Source organism: Rhamphochromis longiceps, linkage group LG22 (assembly GCF_057381845.1).
Source record: "Rhamphochromis longiceps isolate RC_006_pf linkage group LG22, R_longiceps_female_GT1.1, whole genome shotgun sequence".
In the NCBI taxonomy this organism is placed as follows: domain Eukaryota; kingdom Metazoa; phylum Chordata; class Actinopteri; order Cichliformes; family Cichlidae; genus Rhamphochromis; species Rhamphochromis longiceps.
The window spans coordinates 4813764-4829004 of record NC_140577.1 but is presented as its reverse complement, the minus strand read 5'-3'; the positions used below and the strand labels follow the sequence as shown (position 1 = coordinate 4829004).

The 15241-nt window shown below is 39.3% G+C and overlaps 1 protein-coding gene across 1 annotated transcript in view; it reads left to right on the top strand.

The window, feature by feature from the left end:
• LOC146643173 (CCR4-NOT transcription complex subunit 3-like) overlaps positions 1-15241 on the top strand; it is a 42162-nt gene that overhangs the window by 9316 nt on the left and 17605 nt on the right. The window contains exons 3-7 of the mRNA XM_085395801.1: positions 4911-4978; positions 7114-7188; positions 9734-9823; positions 12724-12852; positions 14711-14806. Of these exons, the coding sequence (XP_085251927.1) occupies positions 4911-4978; positions 7114-7188; positions 9734-9823; positions 12724-12852; positions 14711-14806 (458 nt within the window). The remainder of the gene's footprint in view (positions 1-4910; positions 4979-7113; positions 7189-9733; positions 9824-12723; positions 12853-14710; positions 14807-15241) is intronic.

Here is a 15241-nt window from a genome sequence, read left to right as displayed (position 1 = left end):
TGTAGCGCTACTTTGAAGTTTGTTTTTCGCGCTACTTGTACGGCACTATGTTGCCTGGCGGATGGACATGTGACCAACATACTACTCTTGAACCCCGATGTGTGTCCGATCACATGCCCTTCCGCCAGGCAACGTAGTGCCGTACAATAGCGGAACAAATAAAACAAATCGTCTTACGATATGACAAAAATCATGGACAATCCATAGAAAAGCCGCACCTGACTAAAAGCCACAGGGTTCAAAGCTTGTGCAAAAAGTAGCGGCTTATAGCCCGACAATTACGGTAATTATATTTGACATGTATTCCTGGGAGCAAAAATCTGCACATAAGATAAAAAGGTAATATTTTGATCTGTGAGTTATCCAGATCTACTCAAGAGGAGTTCGTGGGTAAGAAACAGAGTCACTGGGTAAAAATTCAAATGATTTTTGATGTGAGTTACCAACACTTCTTTTTAAATAAAATCAAACTAGATGGTGCTTAGCTTTTTGGTGTTAGTTCAGTGTGCCAAAAAATTAATATGAGAAACTCACGACCCAGTTACTCAGAAAACAAAACCTGTTGTGAGCAGTTTCATGTAGGAACTGTTCTCTACCTGCTGTCTCTGTCTATTAGATGTAACAGAATGGGCAGGATAGGATAAAAAGATCCTTAGTGGATCATTTTATAAAGCTGCTGAGGTTTCTCACAGTTAATTCGGCCTGTACAAGTTTGTCTTGGGCAGAGCTAAAATTTAAAAAGACAGTTCAAAATTACATTTATGCACATTATTACTTTGCAGGAGGAAGTATGTATCCATCAGCGATGAGATTTTGCCAAGGTCTAAACACTGATAGCGTGAACTGCCATGTAAGCTTGTTGTCAGGCAGCTTTTTATTTTGGCGACTGCAGGTAGAAGAAGGTTCCTACATGAAACTTGTGGAGTTTTCTGAATAACCAGGTCATGATGATTTATTTTCACCTCAAAGGTTTTGTTTTGTTTTTTTTAAAGCTAAGTGCCATCCATTTTGATTCTATTCAAAGGAAGGCAGGCATTTCTACAGCTGATATATTCAAAGCTTGGTAACTCGCATCCAAGTAATTTGAATGGATAAATTACAATACAAGCCAGAGGGAAGATATGTAAATTAGATTTTGGGGTGAACGGTGTTGTTTTAAAAGTTCCACATCCTTCCTGACTGCATATGTTATCTATTTTTACCTCCACCAGGAAGGTTGTGTGGAAGGTTTGTTATTTGAATAAATAAAAATAACAAATTTTGTGAATTTTTATGTATTTAAGATTTGGATCTGGAGTCAGAAATCCATTTTGCATCAAATCTTCGTAAATAACCATAGAAACTGAAATAAGGCATCATTGGCTGACTGACTGACATCACTGACTTTGGTGTGCAAGGAAATTTTCAGGCTTGATGTTGACATGCAGGGTCAAAGTGCTGTCGTTAAATTTTTGAGTGAACTGTGTATACACACAGTATAATCATTTTTATTTCCCTCATAAATTTTTCTGTCTCTTTGCATTTCCTGTTTTGGTTTAGTGAAAATGTTTCTACCTGTTTTTGTGCACAGGGTGACATTGCATCCGTGCACGCCGGCAGACATCTGTGCAAAAGTCTGCTCACTGCTGACACACTTTCACAGAAACTAGAGCATGTGTCAAGCTCTTTGTTCTATACTTTTATTTTGAAAATTTAAACAAGTACTACCACACTCACAGCTCTTGGATGATAATGCTGGGATAAAATTCTGACACTCACCACAACAAGTCTTGTAACCTGAACCCAGACCTTTGTGTGAATACCAAAAAACCTCGAGGCTTTTTTCTCCCTCCCGTCGATGTCTTTAACTTTGATGGGTTTCTCCAGCCGACGCTTGTCGCCGCAGGCTAAAAAACACTTTTTTGACAGGATTCAGCATCACTCATCCTATCACATGATATTCCCGTGAGTTCTCCGGTTGAACAGCTGTCACATTAAAAACAAAAACCCATATACGTATCCCCCTAAAATGTTGTCATGAGTAAAAAAAGATCAAGCTCCAGCACGGCCCCGGCTCTGTCAAATTGTAATGTATTATTACAGAGGAGGTAGACTTTCATCTAAAAATAACACAGCCACGGCAGTATCTTAACATCAAGGCTGTTTAAGGCCAGGCTCAAGCTGGAGTTTGTTCACACAACTTGGCTACAGCAGCGGGTTTCTCTCGACCTCACTGGTTGCTGCTTATTTCCTCATCACTCCTGTTATCTTCATTAGCAAACACACAGTGGATCAAATAAAAGTCTGATGTATTTAAGAGATTAGAAATACAAGGGTATGAAATCAAAATGTTACTTTCGTACTATGAAAATATGTCAAAATTATGGAATTTTTAAATATTTAAACATCACTCTTATACAATCATTTTGACTCATTTCTCAGGCAGTTACGGCTACAATGTCAGTCTGGTATAAAAATGTAGGAGAAAGGAGACCTGTCATAGCTTTCTCTTGTGACTTATCAGAAAACAGATCAAACATCCAGGGTACCAGTGCTTATTTCTGTTACTCTGCATCATAGACATTAAATTAGTGCAGTTGTTGTTTATTTAGTTCAGGGTGGTGGGTGTGCCTGAGCCTTTTCCAGCTGTCGTAGGGCGAGAGGTGGGGTGGACCCAGCACAGAGCTCCATTCATATCCTGGGTATACATGCAGCCGTGCTAATGGAAATCTGCTATTTTCCATAATATTGATATGTCCCAAGCTGGTTATAGTAAAAGATCCTGCTAAACAAAAATGTGATTGTAGCATTTGGAGTTAGTGTAAACATATTTTTAGCTTGCAAAATTTCACGCTGATATGCCCTGTATTTATGGGCTTATGAAGGATCAAAAACACGAGGGAGAATAGGAGGAAGGTACTTTCGGTGGCTCCCTGGATGTTTGATTTGGCGGTGCTGGGTGCTTTCTCTCAAGCGACCACTCATGTGTATCTGGGCTTGGGACTGGACAAATTTCACCTCCATTCTTATGTATTTTGGGTCTATAACTCTGAAAATACCATGAAGGTAAAAAGTTAAAGTTGCAAGCTGGCTCCTAGAGACTCCAAGTCATCACCCTTGCTTGTGAAATCTCATTTTCTTTCTTAAAGCTGAGCATTTTCCATCTCTGCCCTGGGTTTTAGAAATCAGATGTCACAGTTGACGGGCAGAAAAAATGAGGATGCTACACACTCATGCAGTAGTAACCTATCAAGGTTACATGCCCAGTGCATAACCTGCTTTATCATCTGCCTTATGTGGGATTTACAGTCGCCCTGTTTTGCAGATCTATGCAAAGAATTTAACCGACACAGAGAGTACCGAGATCAAACACTGTCCATAAAACATGGTTGTCACTGTCATGTCATCCGCTGGTTTCTGTACTCTGCATTTTGAGGCTGTGTACAAACTACCGCTTTACCAAATGAGCATCATGGTGTGTTCATGGTGCTGCTGGAAATACATGTGAAACATGACAAGTTGGGAATATCTGTTTAGGAGGTGTGGTGGTTTTTGGCAGACCTTTTTCCCTCACTTCACATGTGCATGCATTTTAGTACAGTCTGTGAACTAGTCACACCCTTTATCTGCTGATTTTTGTTTCTGGAAACAAATTTTCCCATCCTTATTTTTGTTTTCCTGAACACAGCTGTTTGTCTGGCTGGTGTCATGTGTACACTAAATGAATATTTTCCACTTTTAAATGGGAAAAAGTGAATATTGGGGCTGGAGGCTGAAGGGGTTGGTGGTGGTGTGAAGAATCTCAGCACTCATACCAGCGACCACAGTTTGAGTCTCTCACGGGACCAGATTCTACACTTGGCCTGTGATATTTTATGTTGTTGTTGAAACTTTAAAAACATAAATGGTTAGGTTCAGAAAATATGTAATAGTATTTAAAATTCTACTATGAGACTGGGCTGTACATTTATGATGATCTTGATTTTCCCTGACCAAGTAAACCATGACATAAAGCTGTAATTGGATGAGATACGGGTGAGCATATCATGATTTTCCACTCCAGGACTTACATTGACATTCCTCTGCGGTATGTAAAAAGCAGAATGACTAGGCTGATGTGGTCCAGGTCAGAAATGTTAAAATTAGACTGCAAGCATTTTCCTGTTTACATTTGATAGCCACGAGCTAATCCATGCGACCACAGAAGGGAGACGTAAATCTGTTGAGCCTAAATCTAGACGTGTTTGTCTCTTTCTGTCACTCCCTAATCGCTTCTGACTCTTTAAACATCCACCACACGCTATTCATGGAGCTGCATTTCTAAGATATTGGGAATTAGCTGCTGTATATGTGCCACCACTTGCTCAGGAGCATAATGTGCCTTTTACAATATGCATATTTCATGAGATGCCAGCCACAGTTTTAAGTGCCTTGTTGTTATATGGTGCATTTATCGCTTCTCTTTGTGCCCGACACAAAAACAGCCCTCCAGTGGCCTGTTTTTAAGCTGGAGCCACTTTGCTGAGCAGAACGCCTCAAACCTGGAAGCAGGAATATATTGATGGTAGAAAAAAACTCTGGTTTTAATCAAATAACCAGTACAGCTAGAGCCATGATCGGCAGCGTCAGTGCTCATATACTAAATAATTTCCCAAACATGACATTTCTTTTTATTATTCTGTGCTATTGACTACATCTCATACATGTTTAAACACAAGTCAGTTTAACTAAAAAAAGAGGTCAGTGATGCTCTGACGTGATGAATCCGTTATTATTTATACTCTGTTCTTCCCACCTCTTATGAAATGACTTTGATGAGGAAGTCATGTGTTCTGGCTTTGACCTGCTTATACAGCTTCTTTGAATTAGAACGGAGACACATGTCTAATATGCTTTATATGAACTTTTTGCTCTTTTTTGGTCTCCTCCAGGTGAAATAGATCGATGTCTGAAAAAAGTAGCGGAGGGAGTGGAGCAGTTTGAGGATATTTGGCAAAAGGTAAGAAACAATCATATTATTGGGACTGCAACTTTCTGTTTTTTCATTTTGACTCAAAGATATCCTGCAATGGAGTCATGGTAGGGATGAGAGGGATAATTGCATTTTAATGCTGCAGTCAGTTGGTGTTGTGGCACAGTGATTGTCTGGGTTTATGCTTTACTTTCATATGAAGAGGAGCTAAAGTGAAAATCTAACAGTAAGACGCATTAAACAACTTAGCTGCTATAACTTTGTCTGTAAATCGAGTTGCCACTTAAAAGAGAAGGCTGATATTATTGCATGTCATAGACTGTATCTAATAAATATAGAGGTGACAGCTGTGACATCACCTACTAGTTGTGTACTCTGCATTTGGAAGCTTTCGTTATAGCATGTTGGATGCTGCCATGCTGGTTCTTGAAGCATGTGCGACCATATTTGAGTGAGAGGGTGGTGTGCTAAGTTATCAGCAGGTTAGCAACATGCATTTCTATGTTACACAGCTTCAGATGTGTCCACTAGAATCTGAGAACCTGGAGTTTTGTCTCAAACACAGTTTCACAGGCAGTTAAGAGAGACGCAGACAGATCTGCCAATATTTTAATCGTGGCTCAAGAGTTGGGAGTTCGCCTTGTAATCGGAAGGTTGCCGGTTCGAGCCCCGGCTTGGACAGTCTCGCTCGTTGTGTCCTTGGGTAAGACACTTCACCCGTTGCCTACTGGTGGTGGTCAGAGGGCCCGGTGGCGCCAGTGTCCAGCAGCCTCGCCTCTGTCAGTGCGCCCCAGGGCGGCTGTGGCTACAATGTAGCTTGCCTGTGTGTGAATGGGTGGATGACTTGTTGTGTAAAGCGCTTTGGGGTCCTTAGGGACTAGAAAAGCGCTATATAAATACAGGCCATTTACCATTTTACCATTTACCAAAACGCATTAAACAGAAAATAATATGTTCATACTTTTTTAAAATAAATAGATTTTATAAACCCTTTTGCTTAACCCACGTGACCAACATATGCCACAGTTAAAGCTGATATGGCTGGACACACTGTGTGATGACACTTTCTAAATTACCCCAAAAAGTTCGAAATTATATTCTGTTACCTATCAGTGCCTATCTGAAAGCATGCATGCATCATATTAATATATATCTGGGGTAAGGCAATGTCAAGTTCTATCCCATATTTACTGAATGTCTTTATTTTGTATAGTCTACAAAGGTATAAAAAACAAGAAATGTCTAATATTAGAAAATGTTCAGAAAAAGTGCAAATGCTCCACATGAGGTCCGTGATGTTCTCTGTGATCAGTGTTCAGTCCTGACAATATTCTGTTTGCAGTTTTAAAGAAGAATTCAAGAAGCATGTTTGTAAAAAGGTCTTAAAAATATATTAATCGTTAAGTTATTGTTCACAGATTCTCTGCCAACCAAGTGATCAATTATTATTGACTGCTCGTTCCATCTGTTATCATTCAGGCTCTGCGGGGACACTTTCTCCCTCTCAGGCTATTTGTTGCTAATGTTTCTGTGCAGCATTAGTTTCATCAGACTCCTGCATTTATTAACCTTAGTAGTTAATAAAGGTTGCCATTACCACAACAGGATGTCCAATACTCATGAGACTTATAATAAACAAAGTGAATACAGCTGTTATTAAAACAATGCTTTGCCCAGAGCGCACAGCAGCGCCCACAGTGAACATCGGCTTTGCTAATAAAGAGGCACAAAGTCATTAGCGCATTAACAAAGATCCCAGTTGCCTTTTTTCCCTTCATTACATCCACTTTTTATTGTGCTGTTGGCAGTTACTGCGTTTCCTTATGACCTTCCAGAAGCTTGTGTTCTTCATAAATACTCATGTTTGTTTGGATGACCTTTGTTAGTTTTATGTCTCACTTTATTACCCATTTAGTTCTTAGGTTTATGTTTTTGTCCTACTTAATCATGTTGTTTTTGCTACGTAATCAGTTAGTAGCACTAATCTAATTAAACAGGATAATTGTGATTTTAAGAGTATGATCACATGCTTTACTTGCAGGCTGTAAAGCTTTCAACAGATTGGATGATTTTTAGTATGGTACATTTTGAAAATGAAGGCGTGCACTGCTGCACTTCAGCTTTGACCCTTTGTCTCTGTCTGTCTCTCTCTTTTTTTGCAGCTTCACAATGCAGCCAACACAAACCAGAAGGAGAAATATGAAGCAGACCTCAAGAAAGAGATTAAAAAGCTACAGGTAAGGAACAAAGGAAACCAGAAAATAAAAGTTTTTCCACTGACAGGTTGTTTGAGGTGTTCTGGGCTCCCACAAAGCTGATTAAATCAGTATAACTTCAGGGTAGATGTGTCTGATTTTAAATAATTCCAAAGTTTAAAAAGTCAGAGAAGTCAAAAAGCAATCTCCATTAAAAGACAGACATATCATTGTCATGTTGAACTTAAAAAACGAACAATAAAACCCCTCCAGCGTGCAAGCCGTCATCAGCAAGGGTAAACAGATTTCCTGGAAGCAACCATTGTTTTTTCTAGAGGTTTTTCACCTACAGTTTGACCAAAAGCTGTAAGATCTGTGCAGTCTTCTGGTTTAAAATGTTAATTTGATTATCTGAAAGCCAGTTATAACTTTTGCTTAGTGTCATGGTGCTACATCAAGCTGGAAGATCCAGTGATTGTCACCAAACCACTGCTGGATTATGGGAAGTTGGTGTTTAAGGAGGGTTTTAATCTGGTCATTCCTTCGAGACCTCCTGAGATTTGTTAAATGATGCTTCTCCGTAGTCTATATTATGACACAAATCAATATATATTTTGAATCAACAGGACAGTGTCTCTAAAGTCTGCAGATTTTAACCAGGAAAACAGCCATTCGGTTATTAAAAATGCACTGAAACGCTGGTTTTCCTCTTAAATAAACAAAAGTGACATAGGTGTTTGCCTTCCTGAGTCAGCAAACCTTTAACTTGAGTTGAATTCACAGGTTCAGTGACATTACTGAATGAAGAAGCTGGGAATACACCCCAAACTGTAACAATTCAAAACACATCAGGCGCCAGCAGAAAACACTTGAGCCTGATTAGAGTTGTTTTTTTCATAGCTTTTATTATCATGCATCCTGTAATCAGCACCACGTTTGCAGGAGCAAGAGACTCCTCCACTGAAACTCCTCCACCTCTGCAACCGACTCTGCTTTCTGAACCGCCCACAGGTCACACAAGTTTTGACATCACTGAATCAAAATGAATGCAAATGCGAAAGGGTTGGACCACTGATAAGATTATCCACGCAGACCCTCCCTTTATTGATAACTGATTAACGAGGTGTATTTTAAGCAGACTGGGGTAATGTTAAAGTCCTGTAACAAAAAATGGAATCACAGAAACTTCAAATAACTTCTGGAGGCGTGGAGAAAGCTGCGTAAGCATTTTATGCCCACTGTGAAAATCAAATCTGAAAGTAACAATTCTCTGTTCACACTTAGCGACACATCATAACCTGTTTTGTTTCAATGGAATTTCTGAGTTTATTGTGCCTTAACATGAAAAATATGTTGTTCACTTTCTATTCTCGGCAGTGTAAGTAGGAAAATGCCACTCTGTGAAATGTGCTTCATTTCCAGCCTGAAGACAAGAACACAGGACCAAGAGCATCACAGTCACATATAGCAGTGACTGTTTTACCTTAATAAGTGACCAGAAACGGACAATAACTAATTGGCTGGAACCTCTTTGCTCTTTTGGCCTCTTCAGTCGGGTTTTGTTTAGTTCTCTTGTTTCTTCTCCTCGCTTCATCATGCTTTCAAGTTTTTCACTTACAAGCACACAAACAAAAATTAAGGAAAAAATTCAAAGAGCACGTAGGAATATCCTCCTGTTTTCACTTGTTCTGGGTTATAATTAACTGTTCAGTGTATTTTGTCCTCTTGTTGTCACTCTGTGGGCCATACTTCCTTTGCTCTCTCCACTTTGTTTGTGTAGATTTCTTGAAAGGAGGAGATCATTATTAGATGGCACCAGTGTTCAGGTGGCTATTTCAAATGCAGGGAGCATAAGGACAGCTAATTTCTCCTTTTATTTTCAGTCAGACTCACATTTTCTAAGGATTTTTGTAAAAACTGATTCAGCTTGGACTTGTTACCCTGATATCCTCGTTTCTAAGTTTGCATGACTGATAGGGCTGCAGCTGCCACAATAAAAAAACAAGCAGATAGAAGTAAAGTAGAATTATCTTTTAAAATTAGATAACAGCATGGTGACCTTTCCACAGGTTTTCTGGAGAGACAGGCCTCTGGGAATGATTGAGTTGATTTTCTTTTCTTTTTTTGTGATTCTGTGAAGTCACTCAGTTTAAGGCGGGGCTATCGTTACTCAGCTCCTGACTCCTTTTAGCACCAGGTGTGAATGGGTTCTAATTTGTGGCCAATCAGCAGTGAGCAGGTGAGACAGAAGCTGCTGATCTTAACCTGACGTCTCTGAAAATGGACTGTGAAGGCTGAGATGTTTGCTGACTTGAATCATTTAACCTGCCACACATAAAGGTGTGTGTTTGTAGCATTAAATATCATCTTGCTCAGCCTGAAATGTTCAGTGTTGTCATGAGGACCAAACTTCACGCCAAGCCTGTTTGCTGCATGCAGACATCATGTTCACCACCCATGACTGCTGGAGAGGAGGCTGCGCTCCTATCACAGACTTCACTGATGTATCTGTGTCTCTCTCTGTCTCTTTCTCCCTCCTCTCCCGCTATGTCCCCCCCTCTTTTGCCTTCTTCTTCTGGTCCCTCAGCGTCTTCGAGACCAGATCAAGACGTGGGTGGCATCAAACGAGATCAAAGACAAAAGGCAGCTAGTAGAAAACCGCAAACTCATAGAAACGGTAAGTAGAAACTGAGGATGAAGGTCATTATGACACGTCCTCCAGGGCCTGTTTACACTCTGGAGGACTATTTGTTTTGAAATCTGGAAAAAAAAGTCAGATAAACAAGTTTTATGAGATTTTTTTTCTTTCTTTTTTTTTCCTCAAATAATTGAAAGTTGTGCTAGGTTAGTGGTCTTTATGGAGCCATTTACCTGCAGTTATCCACTAATATTTGGCCCCAGTAATATTACCACTAAGAGCTAATGAAAAACAGTGCATGTTTTTAATTAATGTTGAGCTTTTATTTTATATATGTTTATATTTTTTGGGGTGGATTAAAGAAAACGGTTCATTGTTTTCAGTTATTTTTGCTTTTTTATATTTTTCCAGCTCTGTCAGTAAATTTTTATCCTTCTAAAAGATGGATGGAGCAGAACTGACCAATTACTATAACCTAATCACAGATATCAGTCTTTACTGGGTCTTTGCTGAATAATGCTGCTTAAAGTTCTCATTGAGGACAATGCAGCACAAGCTGCACCAGTTCTTTAGAAATGGATCCTTTGGGTCCAGTAAGTCACAAGATGGTCTCTCTATAGATCAGGCTTGTGGTGTATCCCAAGGATATTCAGTCAGATTGGGATCAGTGAGTTTGTAATTGACTTTGATCTGTTTTTGCGTCGTCCTGCTGGAGGAGGCGGCTGTTGTTACGGAGTGCTTAAAACTTATGTCTTAAAAAAAGAGAGACAATGTCCAGAAACAGGATTCCCCAAGGCTCAGTCCTAACAGAGTGTCCGTTTATTGTTTGCAGTACAGTGGCTGTAACTGAGGAAGATAAGGAAAGTTTTCCCGGATAGCAGATTGCCTGTTAGTTTGTGGAAATGGAAAGTTGCAAATTTTTTGAGTTTAGTGATTGTTTTGTTTTTTGTTTTTTTTTTTCATTAGTCATTGCCTTCAAGTGCTTACAATGCCAGCTGAGCTAGAAGTTTATTTTTTTTATCTTACATTTCTGTTTAAAATCATTTTGAAATGTTTTAAATGTTCCTTTTTATTGCTGTAAAAATTCTCACCGCACCTTCAAATGCACACAGACGGTGCCGCCTTTAGAAGCTCAACAACAAACAGAAACGGTGTGAACGTGTTGCCAAAATTATTCCCTAGATTACTGGCTCAGATTAAAGAGCTGCGCCCATTTTCATCTGCTCCGCTATCTAACACCTGTCCTCCAGGCCTCGGAGCCACGTGAGCCTTTGATGAGGGCTTTTGAGATGGACTGAATGTGAACCACCTGCCTGCACAATGAGGGACCTCTGCAACTCAGCAGAGGTCCCTTTTAGACGTTCTTCGAGTTTTCCTGCAGTTTTGTTGGTTGACCTGAAATTACAGTCCTGCAGGAAGCGGAGGGAGCTTGTTAGAAACATGTTGCCTCAACAGCAAAAGATCATTCACAACCTACTGGGTGTTTACACAGAAATGTGACCAAGATGAACTTGCAGTTTAGAGCCGTGAATGCAGGGTTGGTGTTGAAACCGCTGCAGGCAGAGAAGAGACTTTAACAACATTCAGTCACAGACAATATGTCCCATTTATCAGCCGCTAAGAGGCGTTCAGGAGCTCTTCGAGTTCAAGAACTACATTTATTAAAGCAACGCTTTTGTTGGTGTTCAGATTATTTAAGAAATCAGTGGAATAAATGACATTTTCTGCAGTTCTACACACTCAGTGGTCACTTTATTAGGTACAACTGTAATGCCATTTTTAGATGGTTTTCACTGTTGTGGTGCTTTATAATGACAGGTGTTTGGAAAATTATGAACCCTGCATTTTTATAGAGGATTACTCTAAACCCTGAAAAAGGGTTCAACAAATTATAAGAACAAACCTTTGGTTTGTATTAGGGGTGTCAATAATAATTCATATTTAAAAATGAAATATTCATGTCTAGTTCCAATGATCATGTATTTAAACTGGTTTAAAGTTCCAGAGCTCCATTTATTTCCATTTGTTCAGGCACTGTGTCCATATGAAGTTGTGAAATGAAACAAGAGAACCACATTACTCCACGTGCATAAATCTATCCTCTGTAGCGTCTCAAGTGTTTTCCTCTAATAGTCAGCACCTGTCACCACTGCTGCACACCTTTTATCTGCACTCATTTAAGCAGCATATATAAAGAAGCGCCATCCGGTGGCTGGAGGTGTAAACACAAAGATATTTAAAAACGGCCGAGTAGCAGCAACGTAATGTTAAAGACTCGCTGTGCAGTTTATCTGAGCTCGACAGCTTAGCTACACATTTTATGGATGATTGCAATAAGGTGACAGTGCTGAACTAACAATCCTGTCACAGCAGCAGCTTCTTGCTTCTAGGATAAAGCCTCTAAGTTAGACTCAGTTACTCGCCCAGGTGCTGCATTTAAGCTCCTCAGCGAGCTGTACTGTTTTGCCCTGCATCTGGACTTGCAGGCGTTTCTTTAGCTCATACCTGGTCTGATTGAGTCGCTGCAGTTTTGTGCTCTATATTAGCTGCATGACATTTTGTGTACAGACTGAGTGATGAATGCATCAGTGGCATTTCTTCATATCTGTTTAGTCACCTAATTTTTGTAAATGATTTGCCTGAGTTAACCTTAAAACACAAAAGATAAACAAAATTTGGGCCGACGGTTGACTCGTCTCCACATTTATGTGAAAATATGATGGCATGGCAGATTTTTGTATTGTTTTAAATGTCTTAAATCTGAATTCTTAGGATTTTGTTTTCTGCAATTAAACCTTTTTTATGATAATCAAGTAAAATCGAACTGAAGTTGGAGTAATGTTTAAATAAGGGGGCACAATTAGATGTTTGTGAAGATCAATATATCCCTGAAAACTGAAGTTGATCAGCTTCTTATTTATTTCTTTGTTTACTTGCAGCAAATGGAGCGATTCAAGGTAGTGGAAAGAGAAACCAAGACAAAAGCATACTCTAAAGAAGGGCTCGGTCTGGCACAGAAGGTGGACCCAGCCCAGAGGGAGAAGGAGGAGGTCGGCACGTGGCTAACGGTGAGCTTCATAATCAAATGTTGTCATACGAAAGATGGGAAATGGTTTGTTTGTGACGGGAAGAGTAGTATTTCTTCTAGATTAGTGTCATCTAAATGCTGTCAAGCATCACATTAATTTGTGTAGAGTAGTACTTTCTAATCCTGTAAGTCTAATCACCCATTTAATGTAACCACTGCTGTAAAGCAGAACAGGCGAGTCGAATGACACCGTGGTGAAATCTGTTCTTATTCTCAAACGCAGAAACTACTTTGAGTCAGCGGCTCAGTTCATGTGTCACAGCTCGGGTCTCTCATGAGGAAGTTTTCTGCTTGAATTGTTTTTAATTTTCTTTTGCAACGAAACCTGGAACTGAAAGTGAAATCAGGTGGAACTAAAACCAAAATTAAAACAAAACGCCGTCTCAGCTTTCAACGAAAACAGACTCCCATTAATCGACAGCCATTTCTAAACATGACCGTACTTGTGTTTGGCGCTCTATAAAATGTGTCGTCATTCTGATCATCAGAGTAAAAAGGCTGATTTTGAGCAGAGATGTTAAAACGGCGAATCACATAGTTAATTAATAATTTATCTTATTTGTCAGGTTAAAAATGTCAAAATTTGATGCCCATATGGAAAAGATATATATAAATCTTATAAAGTTTGTATCTGTCTTGTGTGAAACTTGTATGAAAAGCATATAAGTGTGAAAACAGATATAAGATCCCTTGAAAAATTATATAATGAAACTTGTATGTTTTGGATACTTACTAAAACAATATATGAAAGTAATGCGAAAGTGGCCACTTTCATGAGTAAATCATGTAAGCCTTATATGATTTACTCATGAAAGTGGCCACTTTCATGAGTAATCACATATAAGTTTTTACTATTTCTTTTCCGTGTGGGTGGTTTTGTTTATACACTTGTTTATTTCATCTTAGACTTAATGGGGATTTCCCCCAAGTCTCAGAATGGTGGGACTAAACTTGTATGTATATTAGCCCATCTATAATAAAGGCAGTAAATCAATGTTGCCTTTATTTATTTATTTATTTATTTATTTATTTACCCCTCAGTTGTCAAACACTGTTTGGGGTATTGTTGTCACCCTGCCGGGTGGGCAGGCAGTGTGGACACAAGTTTGTAAATGCAGTAACTCAAGAATGAGATGCAGGAGTTTAAAATTGAGTCTATAGGTATATTTCCTAGGAGGCTGAGGAATAAGGCTGGTGTCCAACAGTGTGTGTTGGTGTTTTGTGTTCCCAGAAATCTCTTTTTACATTTTTTCTGTGCATTTTATGAACAAAAATATCTATTTTGATTGAATAAATGAAATCTAATGTAATAAACCTGCTTAATTAAATTTTAGTCCATGCTTTGGGAATCCTTCAGCGATGGCTGTGGCTCATTTTCAGGTGTGGCTGCCAAAACATTCCTCCGTTATGGAAAAACTTATGCTGCACGACACATTTTAAACACTCAATGACTTCCTCCTTTTGTTTTGCCTTTTGTAATCTTAACAGCAAAATTAGGCTTTTTAGTTTAATACTTGCTGTTTTTTACATGTTAAGCCTGGGTAAAAAAAATTTTTTTAAACTTATCCGAACCTACTTAATAAGCGAGCGAAGGAAAGTCCCGTTTTTCCACTATTAAAAAGCCACTTCTGGATCTAAACATGGTTTGTTTCGTCAGCCGATGATTCCAAACGCCAAAGAGTTGATTTTTAATGTCATCCAAGGTTTACAATGGCAGCAAATATTTAAAGATTTTAATGATAAATTTCTTCAAGAGCCGATCTAGTTAAAGGTCTAATAACCAGCTGAGTTTTGTCACACCGCTGCCATGTTAACTTTTAATGTCTTTTCTTGCTCAGAATACGATAGACACTCTGAACATGCAGGTGGACCAGTTTGAGAGCGAAGTGGAGTCTCTCTCAGTCCAGACGAGAAAAAAGAAAGGAGACAAGGAGGTCAGTGTGTGCTCTCATCTCTGATTCATTCATTATTTTCTTCTCTACTCGCCTCTGAGGTTCTTTTTCTCTCAGCCTTCTCCCTCGTCTGTTTACAGCTGACACAGATCACTCGGTCAGCCGGCCTTAGCCTTGCAGCCTTTCTCTCTCCTCTTTTATCTCCCTCTCTGCTACAGAGGTCAGATAGTGTGTCCTCCATTCATCTTCTGTCTCTATCCAGACAAGGGCAACTCTCCTGACTTCCTTCTTTTGGCTTTCGTTTCAAGTCCTCTTCAGGGATCTCATTTATAGAGAAACCTGTGGATGACAGTGCAGATATTGCAAAAAGCATGAAAACTTTCAGATTCCATGTTTGAGTTTATAGCTCATGCTGAAGAAAATACTTTTGTTATGTCACAAAGTGTTTGCAGCCGACTTTGTTAGCCTCGCATTTAG